Genomic DNA, 19434 nt, shown 5'->3' on the forward strand with positions numbered 1-19434 from the left:
ACATTATATCAAGCTCTACATCCAATTGTCTTGCTGGGCAGAGAGAGAAATGGGGAAGAGTATTCAGCTGATGAAATCACACATGCTTTCAGGATTTTAAAGCAACAAGAAAACAATCAGTGTGATAATCCCTTTGTCTCAGATTTGCCCCACACCCCAGAAGTATTAAATGCTATTCATCCTCCAAGCAATGCATGAGGGGCATCAATTGCAGCATAGAACCAATACTGCCATGATGAACAGGCAAAGCTGGTCCAGACGCAGGGAAACACTGCCAAGTCTTGCTTGTGAGACCTGCTAAAAATCAGACTGCTTGAAGCAGAGAAACAAATGGTAAGGAACGCTTCTGCTCTTGCAGGAGGAGAAACATAGGGTTCTCTTGGTAAAGATGAAGCGATTCCTGTTCTTCTAAATTTTTGAGTTTTGGATTAGGCCCCAGAAGGCTGAAAGGCATCTTATAAACAGCTTTCTCCTCTATTAAGAACTTCATTGGAGACTAGAAAAAACTACCTAATGGTAACTTCTGTTGGATTGTAGGAGAGACTCTCCACAGGGGCAGCAAGAGCTCTATTTTCTGGACCATTAAAAATTGTAATGGGCAAACCAGAGAAGGTAACACTGTAGAGACCAATCAATTCCACAATCGCCCAATTGTTCAAAGAATAACCAGAGAGGTCTCATCAACAGACACAACGTGATGAGAAGTTTCTAAAACTTTATTAATCAAAGAAAGTAATCTGCTGGAGAAGATTGTACCACAGCTCCTAGCAATGTTCTAGTTATATTTAAAAGCACAATGAAAAACACATACACACATGGAATGTGTCATGTAGAAAAAATATATATAAAAATGACTAAGCACCACAAGTCAAACTCAGATTTGTGGTCAGCTGCAAAAGTTACTTGGCTCTCTGTCATGGATAGCTGTCATAGTTTAACAAAACATTGATCTAAAAATGACAAGAACTTGGTTGCAGTCTCTTTCATAGAAGAAACATAAAACAAGAAGAGTCAAAACATATGTAGAACAGCCTGATCATGTTTGCCAGAACTCCTCCCACTACTATACGAATGTGAAGGTCTCAGAAATAAAGGCATTCTGATCGATTTGCTTACTCCCCTCTGACCTTGCTGCTCCTGTCTTGTGGTACCAATTGTGGTACCAATGCCCAGAGTGCATCTGAGACCATGTGCATGCCTCCACTCCTGAAAGACTCCACACCTCTTCCCAAACACTGTGAATGCTGGGCATACAGCAACGGATCCCTCCTCCCCCTCTTTGAGACATCCTTTTGGCTGGGGTATTTGGCAAACACTGACAGTACTCTGAACTCTGTTAGAATTCTATTTTGGCAAGAGCTGTTTTTCCGATTGCATAATTCAAGATTAGCAGCTTTACTGAAGCAGTCCACTCTTCACTTTTCTACTCCCCTAACCCTACCCCCGTTTCCCCTGATATGAATATTTTGCCTCAGTTTGATGCCTGTAGAGATACAGCCAGTGTAGAACATCAGAGGAGGAGTGTGCAGGCACATCTCTTCACATTCCTGCTTTTCTTACTCCAAATGAACTGAAAGGCCAGGAGAAAAAAAAATGCATTTGTAGAGTAACTGGAGAGAGCCAAACACAATTACATCTGGACTGCAAGGAGGAACCTGCTCATCAGCTCTTGTACCTAAGAATTAGAAATACACTGATGGTCAGAGTGCTTGCTACCTTTGTTCCCTTCAATGTCAATATGTAAAAAGAGACAGATGGTAGCCTGTTACTGTCCTTTTTAGTTTTCCCCGTCTCACTCCAAGTGCAGCTTGTCCAGCTACTTACCACTCTGCCCTGTGGGAAAAATTCCCACATCTAAACTCTAAAGGTGGTATTTTTGAATAGACTGAGTTTTGATAAGATTGTTTTTATCTTAGATTGTTGAACATGGCCTGTGACAGCATCTAATGTTGTGGTACTGAGGCAGAAGTCTCTTAGTAAGCCCCAGTAAATATCAATCATTCAGACACATACGTTGGTCAATATGCACCAAATCTTCAAGTAATAGGCAGATTACCTGCTAGATTATGATCCTGCAATGGAAGTTCTCTTCTGCTTATGACAGAAAAGTATCTTTAATTATCAGATGCACTGGTGGTGCCAGGTGTTATCCATTCAACATCATGATATTTTCCTTAGCTCTCCAAAAAGGTGGAGAGTCTTATCCTACATCTGACATGAGTGAAGATTTTGTAGAAGTAATCTTTCTGTGTAATTTCTTTGCCTCTTTCAGTAATAAACATCAGAATAGCTTGTGTTATACATCTTCACCCATAGCCTTTCAAAATGTGGAAAACATGAGGTAGGTAGGCATTATGGGTAACAGAGAGCTGGAAGAACTTAGAGGAACCACTGGCAGCAGTGAGAGGTGTGAGCAGAGGTTTGCACATGATGAATTATTTGCAGTCCAGGCTCTACTCCTGCATATTAATGCCATGGTACTTCAAAATAGGTACTGTGCACACTGTCTATGTCTCAGTCCAAACCACGCTGGAGTGCAGATCGTGTTACACCTATAACTGCCGTAAGAGAATTTCTGGCTCTTTTCCGAGCAATCTTCTATTTAGATTTAGGTTTTTCTGTGTGAATTTAGCCACAAAATTTCACAAAGAAAGGCAGTATTATTAACTCTGGTTACCAGATGGGAAACAGAGTCACATATTAACTGACTTGCCAAAGGTTCCTTAGTAAGACTAGTAGTTTTAGGAACTGAAACTAGCACTTCTGAATCTTATCTAAAAATTATAACCTCATGCTCATAATTTCATTGGGAGTGTGGAATTGTGGCTCTTGTTGATGGCATGTTACTAGGAAAAGCAAAATAAAATAAAGAGCAGCTAGAGATCTGCCATTACAATAGACCTTGCTTAAGTAACGCTTGCAGGGCTGTAAAACTCATAAAAAGCACATGCATGAAATGATAAAATAAAGTGAGACTTTCAAATGTTGACTCAGTAATTGTTAAAGCCCTTCTGGCTGCACACTTTTATAGTCTTCTACTGTACTAATGAAAAGGGAAGAAACAACAAAGAAGGGTTTTAGCCTTCCAATTATATAAATTCTGTGGACCACCAAAGAAGATGAAAGATTATTTATAATGTCACAGCAATTTATCATTTGGGAGATTTTTTTGGTTGTTGCATCAAAGTTGCGTATTAAGAAACAATGCATTCACCACCCCTCAGCTCTTTCAGTCTTGCTTATCTGAGATCTCTTTTTCATGGAATAATCCAGTCACAGAACCTAAAAGCAACATTAGAAGCAAGGAATAATAACATCCTTTATTTGTGCCTCTTCTGATTTTATGGTACTTCTTTCAGAATTACTACATTCAGTCTTAATCCGGGCTGCATCACTTGGTAAAGGAACCACTTGGTTCTTCTGGTTTACAGTATGTACTAAAATCCAGATTGGTTCAATATTGTCTGGCAGTCATTACATCTGTAATCCATATGAAGTCCTATGTAGGAACTCAGTAGAGACGTGCTCTATGAGGAGTTCCCCCTATGAGGGGGAAAAGATCAAGTAGGCCCAGACATTTAACCACTCTCCTCTCCAGAACAGACACCCAGTCACCGAGAGAATTTGCTTAAATTTATCTAGTCGTTTTCTTTGCCATATGCTGTGGACATAGGTCTTTGGTTTCTAAGGGCTCTCAAGCCAGTACATTCCAAAATACTAAAGACAAGATAGAGCCACCAAAAAAACCCACAAAAAAACCTCCTAACTTGCCAGGGCTCAGGTTCCTAAAATTGTTTTGTTTATTTGTTTTTGAATTCTTTAGTCAAGAAAGAATGACCTCCTCAGTAAAATATATTATTTGACTTGGAAACAAACTGATGTGACATAGCAATTCTACAGGAAATGAGAACACTGAAGTCCTTTTCTTTGGTTATGAGCTCTGATAGTGTAAGTCAGGATTTCTAAATAAAAAACACAGGTAGGGCTGGCCCAGCCCCTTATTTTAAAGAAGAACTAAAAAGGAAAGCAAAAGCAAAATAATGAGACACTCCTTCCTTCCTATGAAAGTTTTCACAGTGTGGGCACAGACATTGACCTCAACCAGATCCAGCTGTAATCCACTGATTGCAAATAGGCTAAGAACTACATGACCCAGTTTCTCTTCTAGGCTGCTTTCTGGGCTGACATGCTCTGTACCTTTCCATAAATTGTTCAATCGCAGCACCTTAGTTTCCCCAAATAAGCAGGATGGAGATTGTGGTATTTTCCCACCATTGTGAAGAGTATTGAGATCTCTGGATGAAATCTACTGTGCAAATTTTTCATGGAGGATTTCACAGCAAGTCAGGAAGTGCAGCTACAACAGATCAGCAAGGCAAGGAAGGGTTACCTGAGGAAGAGAGGTGGCACACCAAAAATCAAACAAGATGAAAACCACAACCCATGCAGGATATCCTGGGAAAGAGGGTCTAAAAACATGTAAAGAGAAAGCAAGAACACCATCTCTTCTCTCCTGGCAATTGTTTATTAAACAGTAGGTGACTAAACTGTGCGGCAGGATTGCAGATATATTGACTATTCTTTTTGGTTTTCTCTAGAAGGTATTAAAATTACGAAGGCTGCTGTACCTTTACCTACATTTATTCCAGCCCTAATGAAGAAGCTGACATGCTATCTAGGCTATGTCTTAAGAAAGAACCCACAACATTTTCCTAGTTGTGCAGTAAGCCTTAGCTTGTCTATTCCCCAGCACCAGGATCAATGCAATTAAAAGTAAAGTTCTGCACCCCTAAAACATAGCAGGCTGCTTGTCACACAGTTAAGTGAATGCCTGTTTACTAGAAAGGGCAGAACAGGACAGGCTGTTCCCTCTGGAGACTAAGTGGATGCAATTCACAGAAGAATCAGGCTCAGCCTCTGTTAAACTGAAGATGATGGAGCCCATGAACATGCTGAAAGCCTGAGATATTGAAGGGATGTGATTATGTAAAAATACTAATAAAACCTCAGGAAGTAATTAGTTTTCATGGCTGCAGGGCGCAGCTTAGAACTTAAACCCAAAGAGCCAAAAAGCTCAAAAGACATAGCAAGAACTCCAAATGAATTGTACGTTGGTTTTTTTTGCAGAAGGAAGTTGATCCATCTTTATTGGGCTTAATAAAATTCCCACTAAGGTATAAACAGCTGCAGTCCTCCTTGATCCACACTAGCCTGTGACTGTTTCTAATCTCTGCTCTTTGGAGTGAACGGACTTAAAATTCCCATTCAGACTTCAGCATCTGCAAGGATTCACATTTCTTCCCTTGCCTCTCTGCCTGCTCTTCCTGACTTCAGTGGGAGTTTCATGCACACATCCAAGGGCAGGAATTTGTCCCTCCTTCTGTATGTTTCATTTTTATTAGCTAACTCTACCCATGCACCTCTGCTATTAATGATGATTGAGATAGCACTCACTAAAGTCACACACAGTTTTTCTCTGAAAAACATATCTAGGCATTTAATAGATGATGGTCAATTGTGTGTGGGGGGGTGGAAGGCATTTTAAAATAAAGAACTGAAGTCCTTGAGGGAATAAAAAAGAATTGTCATTGCAGAATATCTCCCTCCCATGCGTAGGCACTTGCTAACTGAGAGTAGTGGCACTGTGACAAAAGCAGCAAAACCAAAGGCAGGTTTTACTAAAAGAAAAGGGGGAGGGGAAGTCTTCCACTGGCCATCTGTGAAAATAAGGCATGTGGCCGTTGAATGCAGAGGTTGTAAATATAAATATACACAAGCTCCACAAGGTAAAAAAAATGGAAGGAAAGAAAAAGGAAAATGGAAGAACTTTGTAGAGTAGGGATGATGGTTGGACTCAGTGATCCCAAGGGTCTTTTCCAACCTGAATAGTTCTGTGATTCTATGAATAAGCTTTCAGCTGAAATAAAAATACTGAATGCTTCATCACCACTGCTGGGCAAAACCAATTATGATCTTTGCATTGTGTAAACTTGACATGTGTTTTAAATTAAATTTAAGAAAAGTTTTAGGATAAATGGCAATGGATACAGTAGCCCTGTTGAACAGAGGACTCCTAGAACATGAATGATTCTGTTGAGCCTGCTGATTGGACTTACTGAAAGGCTGACATACCGGGTGACGGATGGTGATGACATAATACCTGCTTGCCTTCTTGTTGCGCTTTTTGAAAACTGTCCGTTCTGTGTCGATAGCATTAACAAAGAGGACTGCAACCCACATGCAAGATTTTCTGCTGGCTAAGAACCTCAGTAAGACAAAACTATGAAGAGGGTACGGAAAAGGGTAATTAGAAGGGGACATAGAGTTGTTAGGATAAGATGTTAATTTTTGTGTTGTGGGACTGTAACAGACTATTGTCTGCAAGAAATTCCCTGGTTCCCATATTGTATAACAATTATTCCAGAAAAGAAGGATCTCCGCTCACGCTGTGAGAAAAGAACAAAAATATTACACTGATCATCTTTCCTAGTGTTTTATGGGCCAGTGAGGAATAGAGTGAGATACAAATTACAGGACATATGTATTAGCAGTCTGCTGAGCTTGCAGGGATTAGTGTGTGTGTGTGTGTGTATGTAATTGTCAGTGGATAACACAGCCTCTGCTAGTCATTAGGAATACTGAAGTATTTTTCCAGTAAAATACTACAGAGGTTATGAAAATGGGCAGGTTTTAACTTTTATGAAGTGATCTGGTTTATGATGTTAGTACTGTACCTCTGGACTTATTTCCAGTGAGTTTCTTCTGTTTGGGAAGCCCAGCTTGCACCATGTCCTGTTCTTCCCGGTTTCAATCATTACAAGTTATTCACTCTAGTCTGACCTACAGACCATCAGTGTCTGCAACAAGCATGGGGTCAGATTCTGTTGTACCAACCCTTCTCTTTTCGTCTCCTCCGTGCCCCTATTCTCCTCCAGTTTTTTTCTTGATTTTCTGGTTCAAATTTAACCATCAGAGAAAGAAAAAAAGTGTTACTGAAGTAAAATAATCTACTGCAAGAGAAATTTAAATCCCTTGTGCTAAACCAGCTTCTTCTTATGCCTTTAGTAAAGTGAGCTCCAGTGTTTTATTTCTCAAAGACAGCAGGATCTGCAGGTTTGAGATTCTTAATATCTTCCACCTCCCCGAGGGGAAAGCAGGGACAGAATTTATTTCATCTCAGCAGATCACAGCAGTTCCTTAAGAGTTAACTCTGCTATCCCCATCCATCAGGCAGCCAGTGAGGCATCAGGAAGGAATGATGGATGTAAAATTATTACAGGGCTGCCACCCGATATAGTTACTGCCATTTGTAACTAACGCTGGTACTGACACACTTTTTTCATTATTAAACATCCACATTAAGTCAACATTGGTCACTGTCATTTCATGTTTGGCACTCTCTTAAGGGGAAGAGGGAGAGCTAGGGGTGGGAATGGGGAGGATGGTGGGAGGAGGGGTGAGTGGGAAAAGGAGGAAATGCATCCTGAACCCGGTCTTCCATAAGCATGAGTAATAAATAGGCTCCTGCTTACATGCTGCAAGAAACATTGTTACAAATAGCTCTTTAGTTACAGCCCAGCAGACAAGTACATGTCAGAGCCTTTTAAAAGGACACACTCCAAGCGCTAACAGGGAGAACTTGTATCACAGGTTAAGAAACACTTCAGCACAGCAGGTATACCTATTGGGATGCAATCATCTCAGAGGGTGCTAGGAGTGTGACTGCGTCCGTACCCGTCTGAAAGGCCTGTGTGCCTGTGCACCTGCACCTCGCTGACACAGCCGCCCGCACTTCCAGCAGCAGGCACCAGCAGTCGGAAATCAGGACCTGCCTTTGTACCAGTGCACACAGACACGCTCAAATACCGGCCTGTGTGCCTCCTTCCACCTTTTTTTACAGTTACCAGGGTACATACGCAAATGTTTTGAGAGTCTGACTGTAGTCAGAAAATTACTGGCTAGCTCAGTGCATGTTTGTGCTGTGTATCTCTGAAAGAATGCACTGTAGGCTTGTATGCATGCACACACATGCTGGCTTTTGGTGTCTGTACATCCTCTTTGCAGAGGAACAGGCAGTTTTGAGGCCCAACAGATAGACCATACCCCACTTGCTGATGTTGCCCACTGTGACAATCCAAACTTTAAGCTACATGTATAAAAGGTAACACTGTTTATGTATAGTATGTATCAAGCTATAATTAACTGTAGATGACAATTACAAATAAAACTACGCTCCTAGGTTTCCAAGAAACCAGAAAAACATATGCAGAGACTTCTCATTTATACATGGAAATGTTTCCAAGAAAAGTAATGTAAAAATATGTTTTATTGCATTTGCAATTAAAATAGGTTTTAGTAAAATCCATGTTCATCATGATGCTCATAGTTTTTACTGTAATCCTTTGAAAATCAAATCCCTCAAGATAGTCCAAGTTGGGTGCCCATAAAGTGACTCACCCAAATCATCCTAGTCATTTAAATATTTTTTTTTCTCATTTATGACTCCTTTCATGTAGTTTCCCGCCAATTCCACAAAATTCTGGTCTGACCACTGCCTTACAGCTGGCAGGTCTAGCTGTCCACAGGGATCAATATATCTGGGAACACAGGCTAGGTAACAGGTCATGCACAAGTGTGGAGAAAAGACCCAAGAGCTTTAACAGAGACTCACAAAGGTGGTGTTTCAGCCCAGACCCTGCCCAGCTACCCCTAGTATATAAATCTCTACCAGGAGTCTAACATACATGTTCAGGACTGCACAGAGCCAACCTTCACTGGTCAACTGCAGCAGCAACTCAGCCAACAAAAAAACTCAACATGCTTCGGAGAATGGTAGCCCTCCATAACTACGCTAGCCACTGCAGCAAAGAAGGGAGGAAAATTTGGGATAGCCCCAGATGGATGTTTGTTGACCGAGAAGACTGAGATCACTCTACAGGAAGAAGAGTCTTAACTTATTATATAACATAATTACAGACATAATGTACATTTCTAAGTACAAACACGCTTCTGAACACACAGTTAGATTAGGTTTTTTTAATCCCAACCCCCACCTCAAAATCTCCCTGTCAGGAAGCAACCAGTGAGCAAACATAATGTCCCAAAAGGCCAGCTGGCTGCCTAGAAGTCCCCAGCGGGACCTTGAGCTTCCGATGGGAAACCCTCAATGGTAACACTGCAGCCCTCTATTTCTCACTACGCACCTTCCCAGCTACCTCATTTTATTTCCCCTAAAAACAGGGAAAACCCAAATAAACTTTAATTCAAAATGGCAACACTTGTCTTCCTCTCAAATCTTGTTCTTAGTAAGAGAAAAACTTTAAAGTCCTAGATCAAACTTTAGAGAACTTGGGGTGTTGGTCTGGATCTGAACTTCACAGCTTGTCAGTGGGCGACCTGTGGGAAAGGAGGATAAGAACCCAGTCTTTACAGTTTACGTCTTGTCCTCTGTTGGGTCAAATGCAAGAGACATATCAGGAGTTAAAAACTGCAAATTCTTAACTAGTTTCTTTAGTGGTCACATTATAGCCCAGGAGAGCTCAAACATGTTTCTGTCTTTTCCTGTCTCCACTTTAAAAATTAAAATAAATAAAATAAAATAAATCAGTGCACTCTGGTAAAGTCTTGGCCTTTATTCTACAGCCCCAAATCCTACAGTTGCTTTAGAAAAAATTTCAGCTGAGCAAATAATTTTTTCTTTCTGCTACCTTGTAAAAGAACTCCTCTCTGCCCTCCACAAGCCCACCAGGAGGCATGAATTAGAGAGGAAAATAAACTTCAACTGGGGTTGAGGGTGAGAAGTGAAAACAGAAGGGGTAAGGAGAATCCCAACAATAGGAAAGTAACAGAATAAAGTGAATGCAGATGGTTCCACTCCTGTTACTTAATCAAAAGGCTGTGCAGAGTCACTAGAGCCAGCATAAAGTCATGTGTTAGAACAACAGCTGATCTGTATTAAAGAAGATTAACTCGCAATGCCATGGTGGAGGGCCTGGGATTATTTTATGTACTTCCATTGCTGAACAAGCCGTCAGCACAATTACTGCCCTCCGATGTGAATGACTGATCTGTAACCACAGCTAAACAGCATGCTGCTTAGGGGCCTGGGTGCTTCATGAAGATGAATTTCCATACCATCAAAGTGCTTTTAATGGGCTTCCTGATCCAACCACAAGGCCTGCTTTGCAAGTATATAGAAGTCAGGATGAAGGCTTCCTGTCCAAAAGGATTTGGTCGGTTGTCACTTGACAATTCCCAGCCAGCACAAGGGAGGAGAGGGGGGAGATAGGTAGAGTTGTCTCTGCTTTGGAGGATTAAAAAAAAAAAAAAGGGAAAAAAGAGTACAGATGCTTTCTGAATGCAACCAACTGCTGTATCCACAGCTGAATTCAATGCGCTTAACAAATAACGGCAATTTAGCTATGCTTGCGAGGAATAGCTTGAGTCACTTTGCATTAGCATCTGGCTGAGTGTTAAAGTCATTTCTACATGGGGAGCAGAGAAAAGAAATTTCTGCTCCGAGCATCCTTTCAAGAATGCTTAAATATTTGAATATAAATTCCTTTGTGCTTGTGATCACTTCTTCTTATATCCAACACTCTGCTTTTCCCTTTTCCCTTCTGGTACTCTTCTATGTGAAATGCCGTAAACATGCTCCATCCCTCTCTTTCTTTCTCTCTCCCCATACCAGCGATCTTATTCTTCTCAGAGACACTGTATGTACAGCCAGATACCTATTACACTGACCTCTTTTTTCCTTCCTCCTCATCTCAAGAAAGTGCACGAAACTGGAGTAATTTCTACAACACTTACACCCAGGATAGGCTGATGAAAAAAGTACAGTAGTGAGAGACACACATGTACGTTTAACATTCATTACCCAGACTGCTGGCTTCTCACAGCTTATTGATCAAACTCCATCTAAAAACAAGGAAAATGGAAAGCTATCCAAATCAGCAATCTGCTCATTCTGGACAATACTGTTTGACTCACAAGCTTCCTAGGATGACGGACTTTCAAGTTTCTGCTAAAGAGCTGATCATTTTTCTCTATTCTATTTACTTGCCTATCTCAGTGTTCACACAAGGGCTCCCAGTGAAAAGCCACTAGAAGCGGTTTCAGTGAAATTCAGTTTACACCAAATGCAACAACTGGTCATCTTTGTTGTACTGCACGACGAAGGCTGTATCACCTCAGAAAATATTGCAGGGGAAGAGAGGAATTGAGAAAAAAGTCTTGCTAAGGGTACAATGTCGAGACACACATACAAGAGTTTGGATGTGTATCTTAGGCAGCAGTGTTGTAGGGACAACTCACTAAAAATGTGGCAGCAAGGACTGGCAGGTCTATTTATCCTCCAACAAGCCAGGGCAGTGCACGGGAAGACATCAGGTATTTCCAGAGAAAAACAGCAAATCACAACCTCTTTGACATATGTGTGAGTTACAGTACATGCAAATCTTACTAAAGAATATTCACTTTGTCAGTATTTTGTTACAACACAGCTTCACAGGCCAGTTCAAAAGCAGAAGGTTGTAAAACCCATACATTCTGCTTCCTTCAAGTTTCACTGCAAATACTTGGTGCAGTTTGTGTTGTCAATTCTCCATTTTTTGAATTTTGTTAAGTCATCTAATGTGATATGACAGAGCTACATTGCAATGGTCACAAAATATCATACATGACAACCTCACAAGGCTAAATACCCAGAAGCTGAGCCTGAGTATCAGCAAAGCTTATATTCCTAAAGAAGCTTGAATATTTTCAAATCCAGCTCATCTCACAAACACATGTAAGCATTTCCATAAAGCAAGATTTCTGCTTAGACCCAGTGAATTCCAAGATCACCTTCTCATAATACACGTAGACAGGCTGGAACAGAGAATTAGTGGCCTCCAAAGTTCTTGTGAGGGTTTTAACCATCTCTGCCTCCTCCCCACTTTGCCCCAAGGGTCTCCAGGTCTCTCCCTCATGTCTTCTTTTGGTTGTGGTTTTCATTTTACTTTTCACATTTTTGAAAAAAGCACCTATTCCATTTAAAAATGTGGAAGAAGAAAATAGAGCAAGAAAAAGGAGTAAAAAAAAGGAGGAAGAACCTATGTATCTGTAGGGATACAAAGGCTTGCAAAGGGAGTCTTGGAAACTTACCTTTTCTGTCCTGCAGTTATTGAGACCCAGGCTATTCACAACGGCCACCTTCCCATCCAGCACCTGTTGTTCCCTCCGAAGTTGCTCCTTCATCTGTCGGGCCTCCTGGATTGCCTTGGTAACAGCATCGTGGTCATTTAAATAACCTGACGACGTGATAGAAGAAAGGATATCTTAAAAAAAGAAAGTTACAAGAAAACACTTTAGCTTTCATCAATGAAATGCACCAATAGTTTATCATTATTAATGAGAAAGAGTTAAAAGCTAATGCCCAGAAACCCATCCGTGCTTTGTAATTCTGTTACTGTTATGACAGAGCCACCTGGATAGAGAGCATGAGAAACCTCAGTGGTAAAGTCATTGTCCTGGTATTTGATCCCATTAGTTTCAATACTTTCCTGATGCTGCAGAGGTTAGCCCTGTGGTTTGTATGCAGCAGGATGTAACTGGATAGGAGTTAGGGGAAGCTTTGATCATGCCGGCAATCCCAAACTCTTCAAAATAGACCATTTCATTCTTCCCCTTCTTAAAACTTGTGAATACATTAAAATAAACCACAGGTGGCGGTGGTTTGCTGTAGATATGAAATGCATAATGGCTGGGAAGAGAAACCTCATCCACTGAGTGCTCACCACCACCACCTGTCATTCAGAAATGTATAAGAAACCATAGCTACACGGACCTACATTCCCACTCCTATTCATGCTGCTAATAGTAGGTCAAATGTCCACTGTTTTGCTGAAAATTCACAGCCTAGGGCTTAGCCTTAGTAGTCACTGGATTATTTCCTTTTAAAATGTTACAAGCATCACCAGCACAGCTAATACTCTTTAATTTTAAATGTGACACTTTGTCATTTTTTTCCGTTAGCGTACTGTAGATTATACTTATTATGATCTGCATGTGATTTGTAGGATAGAATACTGATGGGAGACTTCAAGCCCCAGTCTATTTTTCCAACATTAAAGGAGAGGCTAATATCTATCAATCTCCCTCCCCCTCTCCACATCCCCACACGCGTGTGCACACACACACTTCTTTCTGTCTTTTAACTAGGGCATAAAAACGGCATAAAATGAATCTGTAATATGAAATTGCCCAGAAAAGGGACTTCTGTTTGTGACACGAGGCTAAATCTAACCAGATCCATTGGTGAATTGTGACAGATGGAGGGACTGTGAGACAGAAGGCAGGCACTAATCACACACAAAATGACCGGCTTGCCTCAACATGTTCCATGGATTCCAGCAAACTTTACACCCTAATCCATTTTTAGAACAAAAAACATCTGGGCCATAAATCCTCTAATCTGCCAAAACACGCTATTAAATCCCATGATTTGTTGAAAAACACTAAGATTAAAGAAAGGAAATATAAAATGGCTAACTGCCGTGTTAGGAAAGTGTTATTAATACTCTTTCTTTGTCTCAATTATGAATGTTCTGTTCCTAAAGAGCCTTGTCTAATCATGTCAGATTACACATCCTTGTTGTATTGCTAGACTCTTCTATCTGATCCGCCGATTGCCAAAAAACGTAGGACATTGTCTTGCTGCTTAAAACATTTCAGGGGAAGAAGCTGATGTCAGATTAGTTCAGTGCTGTGCTGCTGTCAGGCTTTTAGTTTTGTTTGGGATTTTATTGTTGGTTTTTTAGACTGCAGACAGAATGGGACTGGTATTCCCACCTTCCTTGGCATGCAAAAACTAGAAAGAGAAGTTTCTGTGTGGTTTGACTGCTGTTAATTGTACTAACAGTTAGATTTTGGCTAAATACCTAGGAACCCTGAGAGTTTTATATTAAGTAACTTGATGCATACTGCTTTTATCAAATGACCCAGTTCAATAATTCCCAGCCAACAGAATCCCAGTAATTCCAGCTTTCCCAGCATCAGGAATGATATAACCTGCACCAGCACAGTGCTACCAGCTGATTTTCTTTTACCTCCATTTTATCAACTTGCTTGGTTTCTTCCACACTTTCCATCTGCTACAGATCAAGCCTGAATAAACTAAAAAGGCAGCAAGCAAATAAATAAACAGAGGTATTACTGCTGCTTGTGCTCTTGATTAGGCAAGGTATAGTACTTTCAGTCTGTAATACAGCTGAATTTGCCTAGGAACTGGAATTCATGCCCTTCTCCAGACGATTTGGCTTTTCCTGAATACTGCTATCTTTGAGACAGTTTGGCACATGACAGTGAATAAAAGCAAGCACTCCTTATGTTTTTCAGTAGCTGCCAAGATGCTGGTGTGCAGGGAAATGATTAATATAGAAGCGAGTTGAATGTAAATTATTGTTGTTTAGGGTAGGTGGTGAATTATTGACAGAGAGGGGAACTGCATTACATAAAATGCACTTAGTTACAAGGATTGCCAAACTAGCATGGAGATGTTGAATATAATGGCAAAGGGCAGAGAGAAGTTGTTTCTGTTTTTAGTACACGGACATATGCCTGTTCCCAAAAAGAAATGCTTGGATTTAAAGTCATACATGAAGCCATGACATTTGTGACTGCTCAGTCTGTAGCATAATTTATAAGCTATAAGGATAGCTGTAGAAAAGGACTACATAGATGTATGCCTGAAAGCAGCTCTACTGTTAAGCACAGGAGGCTGTAGGTTTACATCCTCCAAAGAACTCAACTATACACGATCATTTTGCCATGCCATTTGAAGAACTGTCTTCAGAGAACAGTTTTAATTTGAAGTCAGTGGCAGTGAACAGTGAAAGCTCAGCTGCACCCCAGCAAGGTGAGCCATGCACACCCAGGGCAGACAACCTGTGTCTTGCATTGACAGTCCCAGTCATTCAAATGGTGGAAGCAACTGTCTGGCAAATGACTGTATGCTTGCCAGTGAACTTCCCTGGAGGGATCAATCCCTGAAAAAAGTGATCCAGTTTCTCTACCATTTTTAGGGACCTTAGTCCTTTTGCTAAAAATACTGTAAAATGTTTTTTTTTGTGACATAGCTCCTACTGCAGGGTGACTTTAAATTGCATGTGTACTTTTTTAATATCACCAAATGGTGATGGTAATGAGTTTTACTTGCTGTAACTTTGGCTGTATCTGACTTAGCAGTCAGCAGGAAAAGACCCTGTAGAGCATTCACAAGCCTTTTTGTTCTTCTAGTCCTCCATTAAAGGACAGCCCTTTGCTAGAAGCAGGCTATGTCTGCCCAGCTCCTGCACCACAGTTAAAGACTGCTTATCTTATATATACCGTGTGCACAGTGATACTGCTCAGCAACCTCAAAAAGTCACTTTCTGTATTTGTCGCTGAGAGATATACAGCAGTGAACTCTATGTCATTAACAATAACTTAAGTATGTTATCTTTTGCTCCACAGTTTTCCATGGTTTATTAATGGTATAACACATTAATTCTTCTTACAAGAGTGACCTTTAAAGCTCCATTCATCCTCACAGCTTTTATCCAATTACATTATCACTCATTACAGGTACAGCGTTTCAAAATCTACATTTTGTTAAAAGAAGTAAATTGCGAGGGTCTCAAAACCATGAAAAATATCAGGTGTGTAGGGAAAGAAGACTGGAGAGAAGAGAACAGAAAATGTCCTGCCACTAAGACTCAGGTCAGATGCTTAACTCCACATTTAAATGTGATGCTCACTCTATTAGGGACAAAAGAATTAATAAGAAAAAAAATTGAAACTCAATGCATCGTACACAAAGAGCAGTAGAGCCAAGCAAATTAAAGATGAAATACACCATTACCTACAAAAGCTAAAGAGTGTAGTGCTAATAATATATGCATTAAAAATTAACAATGTGATTATTTTAAACATTTTAATGCAAATGTAGCATGTCGTACCAAACAAAGTTATTTTATTTTCTAAAAGGCATAGAAGCATATTGTCTGTCTGATATATGCAACCATCAACACTAGCAGTAAACATGTGTGCCCAGTGGGAGAGCAATATAGTGGGAGATAGATGTGTTTTGAACCATGGCCATAACTATGGGTCTTCCTGGTGAAGATGTAGGTAGAATACATACTACAGAGAGTTTGGGAGAGACCCATAGAGACAAAAAAAATTACTATATCACACTGAGATATTGCAGAAACAGCTTCTGATAGGTTTGACCTATGCCTTCTTTTGTTCTTTGTGCCGTCTCTGAAAGTGGCCAGCAGGAGATGTTTTGGGAGCAACGTGACACACAGTATCAAAGATACAATAATCTACCTCACTTAATTCCCTAAACATGGCTTTCTTTACATCCTGAAATCTTAATTCTGGTTATATTCCATCATTTCATGGAATAAAATATTTCAGTTAGAAGGCTGAAGAATGGGGTGTGTACACATTTTACTTACACACACAGTGAACAGTCCCTTAAACACATCAGACTTGTAAAATCACCACTAGTAGAGTTATTATTCAGATGGTCTTTAGGCAAAGAGGTAACTTTGACAGGAGGAAGAATAAACACTATTTTGTGGAACCATGTGAAGAACAGCCAGTCAAGATTTTTGCAAGATACAAGATCAAACATGGTTTTGTGAATGAACCTTGCTTATTAAACCAAGGTAAAATAATGTTTCATGTAGCTTTTTGGCAGACTAAAGATTAAACCCGTAATTTTGCAAAGATTTATTTGCACATGTAAACTTTTAACCTAAAGGGAAAGTTTAAAAAAGTTTATCCTTCACTTTTAGATGACATAGCACAATATCATGTGCCATTAATGCCCACTATTAGACAGGTCACTGTCTTTAATGTATGGCATTATACAAACAGCATTTATTAATTTCTATTGATAAAACAGTATTTGAAATAACACAGGTCTTTGTTTTCTGAGTCTGTAAAAGCTAATATACTCCTCCTGAAATGGCAAATCTGTGTGAGTTTCTTTACTGACACCAACAAATGTCATAGTATGGTCAACCCGTGACATTGTCTGGCACTGGCTGATAAATGCCCACTTTCCAATAATATCTATTAATTGTTTTAAGGAGAGACAAATGAAACTGAGCTTACCTATTGTGTTAGCTCTGGCTGAAGGACTAGCTAATGTTGCTGGCACGGAGGATTTTAGTGAACTGGCCCCACTATTTATTCTCAGAGTTGGCATATGAGGAGAGGTGGGTGATGTGGGAGACTTGCCATCAGATGTCTTGGGTTTGGCTGAAAGGTTCAGAGGCTGGGCCACTTCATCCTACAACAAGAAGAAAAAAGAATGCTATTAAAAAACTGCTGTTGGCACAACACTGTTGAAGCAAAGTCAATTGTCTTCAACTCACATAAACTTCTAACCCTGAAAGGCTGTACGATATCTAGTAAGATCAAATGTGATACCATCTTGTCATTTCAGTGTGGAACTGAGATAACTGATAAATGGGAAAATCAGTATCACATAATCAGAGAATACCCTCCATTTGCACTTAGTATGTAATAATTGTATCTGATGAAATCAATTACACCAACAAGATATATGCTTCTATGATGAAAATGAAGAGCATTTTTACAGTTACGTTTTCTTGTTATTTTAACACTGTGAGGATAAATTAAATAAGAACTATAGATAATTTTCACTTAAAATTCAACCACCATCACCCAAATTGGGCAAATATGTTTGAGTGAATAGGTCCTCAGTTGGGGTTTGTTGTTGGTCTTTTGTTTTTCATTGGTTTTTTTTGTTGTTTTATTTTGTTTTGTTTAAAACTGTGCTTTCTTCTGAACTTACTAGGCTTAGAATTTCAAGCACAAAAATATCATAGGAAATAAACACTTCTCTTCCATCATGAGAGAGCAGGAAGAACCCACTCTTTCTTTCCACAAAATTTGAAACAATAATTTGGATAAGTCTGCATAAACCCTTAGATTTTTTTACCTTCAGCAGAGCCGGACTTTAAGGTTTCAGTAATTATTATTATGCAAAATAGACAAACTGGGTGACATTTTTTGCACAGTAACTGGACTTATTCCTAAACCTGGGTTGATTGTACAGAGTAACAGACAGTGCTCCAAAGCACATTAAAAATCTAAGGCACATATTTTTGTTTGACCAAAAGAAACAACAATAAGGGGGGGGCAGGGGTAGGAATCCAAAACAACACGGAAGGGAGAAAAAGCTTTTCAGCAAGGGGGATATTTTAGAAGTGACTTTAACTGACTTCTAAATAACCAGAACTAATGGAAATAGTATTAGATCCCATCATCACATATAAGCTTAGCTTAGGAAAGTAATCCTTTAGCTACTGGAAATGTTACATCACACAACTGGGTTTTGGCTCTAGGCACTGAAGAAGCCGATTCTGATCTCCCTAAGTTGTAAGTACATTCACCTTTACAAAATGATTCCTGACTTACAGCAATGCAAAGCTGGCTGGAATTAGACTCATAATGTTTGAATGCTTTATTGTTACCACACAGGTAACTGTAACTACTATCATATAATACTGATTCTTTTCCACAGAGGGTGGTGTGCTGCAGTAAAGAAGAAATTTTACAGTTACCTATTGCTTGTGGGAGTATGATGTAGATGTACGTCTCCAAACACAGGACAAGTCTGCAAAGCACTGTCATATAACTTCTCCATGACTTTAAAAAAGCAAGCTTTGAGCAAAGCACTGTTGTTATATTTGTTTACTTCTATACTTTTGTAATAGTCATGGTTAAAAAAAAAATAAAGATTAGCAAACTAATGTATTAGGGACATAGTGGACAAAGCTGTTATCCTTAAAGTGGAGTTTGAGCCATCCTAAATGCAACTTGTGCAAAAAATCAATGCATAAAATGGATTTAGGAGCCTATATTATATTTTCTCAGAAGGGACTTAGGCACTTAGAAGGCACTTAAGAGTTCTGTTGATCTTCTAGAAGATATAAGCCTCAAGGTTAAAATCATTGCCCAGTCCAACCAGCATTTGACATTTTAAGAAGGTATTCATCACTTTACAGAAATACAAATCCATCTGTATTAGAATAAAATAGATTAACATATTAGCCAAATGGAAGGGGACATGCTCTGCTGTTCCATCATTTTTAACTAAAAAAAAAATAAATCTCACAACGGTGCAACTATAATGTTGTAAAATCAGTATTCACATAGATGCATAAAAGACACAGTTGCATAAAAGACTTAAGTACAAACTAGCCAATGAATCAATCCAACACAGGGACCCTGTTCCAGACAAGGATCCCGAAAGAGTAAAGTCATCTACTTGCATCAGAAGCAATGCAAAACTGCCTGCAGACTTGATTTGGCTCAATCCATAAGAGGTTAACTTCCATTTGTATACAATTCTTGACTTCTCTTGTAAAT

At 39.7% G+C, this 19434-nt stretch overlaps 1 protein-coding gene across 8 annotated transcripts in view; it reads right to left on the minus strand.

The window, feature by feature from the left end:
- Positions 1 to 19434, minus strand: part of SOX5 (SRY-box transcription factor 5) — a 631122-nt gene that overhangs the window by 20320 nt on the left and 591368 nt on the right. For 6 of the 8 annotated variants that reach the window (XM_051632715.1, XM_051632706.1, XM_051632698.1 and 3 more), the window contains 2 exons: positions 17149 to 17326; positions 12148 to 12320 (listed from right to left, as the gene is read on the minus strand). In XM_051632715.1, the coding sequence (XP_051488675.1) occupies positions 12148 to 12320; positions 17149 to 17326 (351 nt within the window). The remainder of the gene's footprint in view (positions 1 to 12147; positions 12321 to 17148; positions 17327 to 19434) is intronic. The other 2 variants (XM_051632738.1, XM_051632689.1) reach the window with 1 other exon arrangement.

The sequence above is a fragment of the Apus apus genome, chromosome 1 (genome assembly GCF_020740795.1).
Source record: "Apus apus isolate bApuApu2 chromosome 1, bApuApu2.pri.cur, whole genome shotgun sequence".
NCBI classification, from domain to species: Eukaryota; Metazoa; Chordata; class Aves; order Apodiformes; family Apodidae; genus Apus; species Apus apus.